The sequence below is a fragment of the Zea mays genome, chromosome 3, assembly GCF_902167145.1.
Source record: "Zea mays cultivar B73 chromosome 3, Zm-B73-REFERENCE-NAM-5.0, whole genome shotgun sequence".
In the NCBI taxonomy this organism is placed as follows: Eukaryota; Viridiplantae; Streptophyta; class Magnoliopsida; order Poales; family Poaceae; genus Zea; species Zea mays.
In genome coordinates this window covers 194,907,210-194,916,055 of record NC_050098.1, presented here as the reverse complement: position 1 = coordinate 194,916,055, position 8,846 = coordinate 194,907,210, and the positions used below count along the sequence as shown (strand labels likewise).

General features: G+C 45.1%; 1 protein-coding gene across 2 annotated transcripts; it reads right to left on the bottom strand.

Annotated features, from left to right (window-relative positions):
* Window positions 1-482: 482 nt before the first annotated feature.
* Window positions 483-3,231, bottom strand: LOC100285877 (peroxidase 56). 2 transcript variants are annotated; one of them, NM_001158767.1, is given in 4 exon segments: window positions 645-1,423; window positions 1,550-1,715; window positions 1,832-2,017; window positions 2,128-2,532. In NM_001158767.1, coding segments are annotated over 4 exon segments (1,029 nt in total). In that variant the 5' UTR covers window positions 2,383-2,532; the 3' UTR covers window positions 645-1,001.
* Window positions 3,232-8,846: the final 5,615 nt, after the last annotated feature.

The following is an 8,846-nucleotide window of genomic DNA, read 5'->3' as shown; positions in this document are numbered from 1 at the left end:
ATAAAATTATTGTTATGTTGAACTCTTGAAAATATTCTCTATTAAAAAGTACTCCTATGTATAGATAAGAAGGCATAGTAGTAGAGACGGAGTGGTGCCTAAGGCTATCAACAACTCTCCTATATTATTCCCTCATGTCTCTTATTTCAAATTTCATTCAAATAGATTAATATAATGTACAATATAAAATAATATTTTACACGACCATAATTATGATATGCTGGACATAGCCTAAAGGTGTTTCGTCCAACAATCTTGACTACTTCGAAGATGTTATTATTTACGCGCTAGCATGACTAAAACTCGTGCTACTTCATTTAATATGACCAAATTGTGTTATCATAATTAGTGTGACATTTGTTTCTGAAAGTTTAGTTTGTAACATGCTCTTTTTTTAAGATATTAGTTTTTATATCAAAAGCCATTAATCATTAACAATGTTTTAAATCTTTCACTGTGGCAAAAATTGAAATGAATATGAATATACAAATATACGTAGTCAATTTTTATTGGATACGAATTAATTCTTACAAAACGAAACACTCGATGTCCAGTTCCATCACTACTCAACTGCCGTCTCTTCGCTGGATTCCAACAGAAGCATCCAATTGCCAAAAGCACAATTACTGTTTGAATTAATATAATTTGACAAAAAAATTTCCTGCCATTGTGTGGTTGTCGTGTGAATGTCTGAATGAGCAACCATACCGTCCGTCTCTTCACACACACCTCAGCAAACAATGGAGGCGCAACGTAAAGAACAAAACAGATGGACCCCAGCCCAAACGGCGGAGAGAAGAGAATACCGCAACTACTGCATCCTGGTTGGCTCCCACGTTGTCGTGGCCACATGACGCGACGGCTGACGATCCATCCACCAATTGCACTCGCTCGCACGACAAGACCAGGTCAACAACGGCACCGCCGCCCAGAGCAGGGCAGCAGCCAAGCCAACCACTCGCTGGCTATCCTATTCCTCGACCTCGATCGGTTAGTAATTTCTAGTCAACGTACGCGGCGCAGGCGCTCCTGATCTCGCCGTTGTCACCCGTGAGCACCTCGATGCGGCCCATGTTGGTGATGGCGGCCGCGTAGTCGGCGAAGAATTCGTCGGGCGACGCCGCGTCGGCCATGCGCTCGACGTACGCGCTGGTCCACGGGTCGTCGAGGAGGGCCTGGTCCGAGGTGAAGAGGCCCCGGTTGGCGCGCACGTTGCGGTAGTAGCTGAGGTCGAAGGTGTAGGGGCTGCGCGGGTCCATCTCCACCATGGTGGTGTCGTCGGCGAGCCCCGGCTCGCACATCTCCCGCAGCTGCGCCGCGTACGCCTTGTTCAGCGACGGGTCCTGCCCCACGTGGCCGCTGTAGTTGTACAGCCGGTCCGACGCGAACGTGGTGCACTGCGCCCTCCCGATCGTGTGGCTTCCTGCACTGCATGCAGTCAGGGATTGTTCCGTGTGTACCACCGTCGTCGATCGATCAGTCGTCTAGCTACTTTGCTTGCAGGACGTACGTACGTACGTAGTTGGACAGCTCATTGGTTGTATTGTACCTGACAGCACGACGAGGTCCTTCCAGCCCAACCCCTTGAAGCTGAAGTAGGTCTTGAGGTCGACGATTTTGGAGGAGGGCGGCGGGAGGTCGTTGTCGGCGTCGTACTCCGCCGACACCTTGCCGTCGCGGCGGCCGGTCTCCACGGCGTACCGCGGCCCGTTGCTCTGGGAACAAGGAGAAGCCGCTTCTTCAATTCAATTAATGTGTAGCTAGGTTGATATGGTCCGATCGAGGAGAGCAACAAATTATGTCGGAGGCTGCTTATAATTATTTTATTTACCAGGTACACGGCGTCCCGGGCCGCCATGACGATGATGTCCGCGCACGACACGGTCAGCGGGCACGCGTCCTCCAGCTTGGCCTTGATGTGCTCGATCTCGGCGTAGCCCCGGAGGCCGTAGCTCGGGAAGGCGTCCCTCTCCGCAGTCCCGTTCCGCGAGACGAGCATGATCGACGCGTCGCAGCCCTGCGCACGCGCGCGAGGCAACAACAACAACAAAAAAAAAAAGACATCCAGGAAGCTCGTATCAAGCAGTAGGCAGACGATGAGAAGGCCGGCTGCGGCAACGTACGCACCCGGACGAGGCAGTCGTGGAACATGAAGCGCAGCAGCGCCGGGCCGATGGTCTCGTCTTTGTCGACGAGGGTCCGCATCTCGGCGAGCACCAGGTCCTCCGCCTGCGGGCACTTCTCGTTGTAGAACCCCACGGCGAGGCCGGCGACCGGGAGTCCCGGCAGCAGCATGCTCACCGCGGGGTCGTCCGCCCGGCAGCGAGCGACGGCGGCCGCCACGACCACCACCAGCAGCAACAGCCGCCGCCTCAATGCCATCGGCCGCCTGGAACTGGAATTCGATCGGTGGATCGGAGAAGGCAGAGAACTGGACGCCCGCGGCCCAACCGCGTAGCGTACGCCTGGAGTATAAAACTGCAAGTATCCGCCAGCCAGCCCTCCCCCCGGGCGCGAGCATAAACAAGTGATGGGAAAGTCTTCGCTGAAAGCGAGGCAGTGGTAGGTAGGTCGACCCTCGCTTTCGGGATCTCAGAACCCGGCTAGCTAGCGGAATACAAAGGAGAAGCGAGCGCAATAGCCATTTCACACGGGACGGGGATCGGCAGGCAGGAGGCGGGCGAGCAGGTGCACGGATTGGGCCCGTCCTGTCATGCCCTTTGCGATCGTCAACGGGAGGATTCTTTCAGCCGACTACCAGAGCCATCAGCCCATGTCTACATGTACATGGCTTGGCTGTTCACCAGGACCAGGAGGCTGGGAGTTTGTCGCCATGGTCGCTGGACCGTACCTGATGATATTGTAAGCAACCATGACTTGGAAGCTTGTTAAGAAGAAAGAAAATTCACCCAGCGACCAGCGAGGTGTAGCGCGGGATTCAGCTCGTGGCCTATGTTAGCTGCGTACGTGCTGACTGCGAAACGGTTGACGCACGGGCGTTGTTGCCCAGCACCAGCAAGACGGAGGAGGCCGCGGATGTTTCTTGGTGAACCAGTCCACCTGCCGGGGCCATCTTCTGGGCTGTTACGCTTAAGCGTACTTGTTCAAAGTCAAAGTTTTATCGTTTCGCAGGATGGAATTGTAAAACTGGACATATGCGATAAAGAATGTCGTCCACCGAATCAGGTATGAGGCTATCTTCAGCAGCCTGCTCCCTATTTTAATCCACGCTTGGTAAATTAAGAGCGGCGCACCGCGCACGGTCTTCCCATGTGTTTTTACAGTAGTTACAACACTGGACCTCGAAAAGAAGAAATCCCAGAAGGAAGCAGAAACAGAGAAAATAAAGAAGAAATCTGACAGCGATAAAGCTTGTAGGAAAGAATTGGAAAATGATAAATCTCCTAAGAGGGATTCAGCAAATGAGAAAAAGGCAAGCTAAACAATTCGATCAAAAAGCTAGACATATCACTTCAATCACCTCCACAGACTGCTCACCAGTTCAATATTCATCCAGTATAGGGCAAAGTCAAGAGGATTACAGACTCTGCTACCTTTCAAAGTTCAAACAAATCAGTAAAAGAGGATGAAGATCCGGAAGCAAAAGCACCATTTGACTAAGCAAACGAAGCCGCTGCTGTTGATGGCACATGAACATCGGCAACAAAACTGGGCGCCGGTTGTTGGGGTGCAGGTCAGGGAAGAGAACAGGGCGCTGGTAAATGAAGAGACTGCCTACAGGCAGGGCCAGATTTGGTAGAGCTTCACCAGGGCGCCCGCCCTACGAACCCAAATCCGATGGACCTATAGATGGCCATATGACACTAACACGATGGATCAGCTCAAGTACGACATGAAAAAACACGAATCAGACATGACCTGGCCCTGCTAGTATAGTGACACTGCCTGGTACGGTACAACTAAAGTGCTGTGACTGGGCCACCATCTCGATCCGTAGTGCTGGCACGAGCACGACACAGTTATATTTTTTTATTAAATTTAATATTTTATATATATTAAGTATAAGAATTCAACATATAACATTATAACTGGGGGTGGAAACGAGCCGAGCCGAGCTCGGCTCGCTCATGCAACGAGCCGACCTTGGCTCGGCTCGTTCATCTGGCGAGCTCGAAAAAGCGGCTCGGCTCGGCTCGGCTCGCTCCAGGCTCGCGAGCTGTTGACCGAGCCAACGAGCCTAGCCATAAACGTAAATCTGTTTTCTAAATTATTATATAAAATCTTAAAAATATTTTAAATTAGTAAAATAGATATATCACTAATATAATATAGAAAATAGATTATTTTTGTATAGTAATCTCGAATAACATAAATTATTGTCTACTCGGTACTAATATTATATGCTAATTAAGATTTTATGTAACAAATTGTTGTTGGGTCGAGTCACGAGCCAGCTCGCGAGCTGCACCGAGCCGAGCCGAGCTGGCTCGCTCTTTTCACGAGCCACAAAAACAGGCTCGGCTCGGGCTCGTTTTGAGCGTCGAGCCGGTCCGAGCCGAGCCGAGCTGCTACGAGCCCGAGCCAGCTCGTCGAGCTTGAGCTTTTTTTTCCAGCCCTAATTATAACACAATAAAATTGTAGCCGCATTGGCTAGGTGGGTGTGTTTAAGTCTCTCATACACTTGGTTGCGTGTTTAAGCCCCCATAGCTACACATTTTTTGCTGAATTATACATTATACTCAGATGAGCCAACGTGCTACAGGACCGGCCTAACACGACTAGCATGTTGACGGACCGTGTCTGGGCCGCTACGGCGGCACGTGGGCCCGTCTAGCACGGCATGGTTTGCTAACCGGGCCTGACGGGTCGTGCCTTAAATGGGTCGTGCCGAACACGGGTCGTGTCGGGTCGGGCCGACCGGGCCCGTTTAGCCATCTATAGATGGACCCCCTCTCCATATCTTTCTGATATGTATCTTAATTTTCGTCTACTAAAAAACTGAAGTTAAGTTTACTAGAAACATCAGTATATTCTATGTAGATTTTTGAGTATATCAAAAGGTAGATTTGTATTCTAATATATCTATTGCTTATTAGATCTTATTTACCATACTTGTGATGGTGGCATTAGCCGAAAGAAAACATTCTAAAGATAAAATCATTGAAGAACTATTTAACATCTACAATGTCTCAAGAACGCGTGAATGTATTGAAAAGTAATTGTTAGTTGAGGTTGGTATCAACACCATCATTGATGACTTTGCTTCAAAAAATATTAGAAAAACTTTTGAGATTTTATACGAATAATTGGAAACATTTTTAATATCATGTTAATTTCTACTGATAAAAAGTGTATATATATTAAGTAAGTAAAATTATATTTATATACAAGAGGCCTTGATATTTGAGTTCATCCTAGGTCTCAAAAATGTCATCTCCAACCTTGACGATAGGTCGAGGAAGAGAAATGTGCGCCAGTTGTTGGGTCGGCTATTGATGGGGGATGGTGGAGGCCAGTAGGGCAGCGGATGGGGCGACCATCGCGGAAGCAAACAGAGAGGACGAGACAGTTGATGCCACACCCTGTGACACAGATTCAGACAAGGATCCCATTGATGAGACGGACGTCAATGTCGCGAGGGCTAGGCTAGTCGTGGGTAAGGATGGCAAATTTTCCCATGGGGGCCCGACCTAAACGGGATGAGGATGGGGACAAAAACTCCTCCGCGGGGATGTCGAGATGGGCATCTGAAATTTAGCGGGACATGGGAGGGGATAAAAATTCCCTCGTAGGGATCCAGTGAGGACCCAGATTAGGAGTTAGATCGTCCCCTTATGCGGTCTATGAAGGTCGAATCCAATAAATCGTATCACTATAACCTCATATAAAGATGCAAAATCATCACTCACTAACCTTAACCCTTATTTTTTCATTCGGTTGCCACTCTCTCACATAACAAACCTTATTTATCTGTGTATATCATAGTATTTGTACTCGATAATTAATCCCCACGGGCTTCCTATGGGGATCGGGCCCCCAAGGGGATGGGGATGAAATCCTCCCCATTAAGCATTTCAGGGGCAGTGAATATATTTTGGGGATCAGGGCAAGGAGCACTCCCCCAGTACTGCCTCGTCCCGTTGCCATCCTTAGTCGTGGGTGAAGGGAAGACGATGGACAGAGGGATCCATCGCCGACCCACAGTGGATCCACGAGAGGAAGCCGAGGTTAGACAATAGAAGCCAATGCCAGCACTTATCCTCAAATGCAGAGGAAGCAGGGACCGGTCAGGAATTGAAGAGAACGCGCGACAAGGAGATGATTTGGAGGGAGTCGAAGATCAACCTATCGTCATTTTGCACTGGATCGATGATGAGACTATCGATGGCATACAACTGGAGTCGTTGTTGTCCCTTGTGTATCGATGACTAGAGCACTTGTGTAGAGTTGAGCTTAGTACAAAATGAGGAGATTCTTTTGATCAAAAGTGTGTGGAGTTGTTGCTCCCAAGAGCCGTTGTTGACTAGAGATTCTTTTGACTAGAGCACTATAGGCGTTGTTGATCAAAAGCGATCAAGAGCCTCCGACTTAATGTGGAGTGCTTTGTGAGACATTAGTTTCACCCATTTTAGGAAGGGATGAGTCAAGTTCAATCTTTGTGGTCACTTGAGTGAAAAAGTTTTGACAGAGACCTGGTTCTTTATGAAATCTTCAATAGAGACATATGTTTCTTTTTGAAAGCAAACTCTGGTAAACAAATCATGGTGTCTATTGTGCTTTTTCTTTCCCATTCGTTTTGCATTGGACCATATCCTAACAACATAAATCCAGTATTTAACTTGGATTCTATCCTAGCAATATTATTCTTTTTCTAACACTTAAAGAAATATTATTCAGATCAAAGTTTGTTGTTTGAGTTAAAATTTCAAGTTTCACTTATTCACCATCTCTAGGCGACTATCAATTGATATCAGAACCTGATACTTCTTTTTGAATATAAAAACTCGAAATGATGTCAGGGGAAGGATCTAAAATTGAGAAGAACAAGACCATCCAACCAGAGGACAATAAGGAGAAGGACAATGAATCCATCCACTCGGATTCAAAGAAGTCCCGCAAGACGAAGAAGTACAAAAAGAAGATCATGATCTACGACGACAACGACACCTGTACACCAAACTTAACCAAAAAGAATGAATGTGTCTACACCAACCAACGAAGGAAAAAAGGTTCATTCTAACTATTCATGCATGTCTTTCAGTTATAAATGTTCTCCTTCCTACATTACCGCCCCTCTAGTACCCGTTTCACTTGGGAAACCTCCACAGTTTGACGATACTAATTATTCCAAGTGAAGCCATAGTATGAGAGGGCACTTGTACTCACTCCATCTAAGTATATGAAACGTTGTTGAAGTAGATATGGAGTTGCCCAATAACGACAATGAGGACTTCCAACGAGTGAAAGTTGAGCAAACGATTCACCACAACACTCAAGCAGTCGTGCTGCTTCTCTCATCTTTCAACCAAGAAGAGTATGACAAGGTAGATGGCTTGAAGAGCACAAAACAAATATAGGACACTCTCAAAGTGGCTCATCAAGGCACTAAGGCCATAAGAAAGACAATAATTATTGAGCTTCTCGATGGGGAGCTTGAGAAATTTGTCATGCTTGATGATGAGACACCTCAATAAATATATACAAGGCTCAATAAGATCATCAATAACCTAAGAAGTTATGGGAGTATGAAGTGATCAAAAGGAGCAAGAAGTGGTCAAAAGGACCAATTATGAAGTGAAAGATAGTGCCAAACAAAAAAAATACATACTTTAATATTTGATATAAAATTATATTAAAATAATCATGCCATGGAATAAAATTGTAGCCAAATTTAATAAAGTCTATTCTTTATCATATATTATTTTCTAGTTTTAGGATTTTTTCTAAAAACCATTTTAGTCAAAAAATCCCAAAAGAGTTGAAATCGTATTTAATTCCTAAAATATTTCTAAAATCACAAAAAAAAATCTATGAAAACTCCAAGAGATGATGAATTCAAATAACATATTTGGAGACAAAGAAAGGAGTTTTCGAGCATTTAGGAATTGGATTCCACTCTAGGAAAATAGGAAAAGTCCTAAAACTAGAAAATTCATAGGAAAGATTTGGTGATGTATAAACACATTTTGAAAACTAAGCACACTCTTAAACACCAAATTAAGCAATAGAGAAATGGCATATCAATATAAGACTATCAAATTAATTCAGAGAAATATGAAAATCATAATTTTCTATAACAAAGTTTATAGAATTTTAAATTAATGTCGAGAAACATTTTATATAAATATCAAAACCATTCGTTTTATTTAGTCTTTTATATTCATAAATTACCCAGTAGGCCATTATCCTGGGCAGGTTACCGGCTCGTGAGTATTTGGCGATTCCTCCCGTCATCTAAGGTCTTGTCCGTTTATTCCTATATTTCATGGATTGGAAGGGATTGGAAAACATTATGAATGATTTTGACTTGATATGGATTTAAATCCATCTAATCCTCTCTAATCCATATGGATCGATAGTGAACAGAACGGACCCTAAATGGGCTGGCCAGGTCTTCAAATAGTCCAGCCATCTCACTTATTTGGGCTTCGAAGTAGAGGCACATAATTTGTTAGAGAGAAGTTGGACCAATTTTGGTTTGCTTCGCTTTTGGATTGTTTGATCTTTTGGACTATGGTTTGTTTGGATTTTAAATATTAGTTAGAACTAAATATAAATTATTTATAAAACTAATTATATAAATCACAGTTAATTTGTGAGACTAATTAATTAAATCTAGTTAATCTATATTTAGCTATTGCTATACCGTAGTAATGAGAGCACCT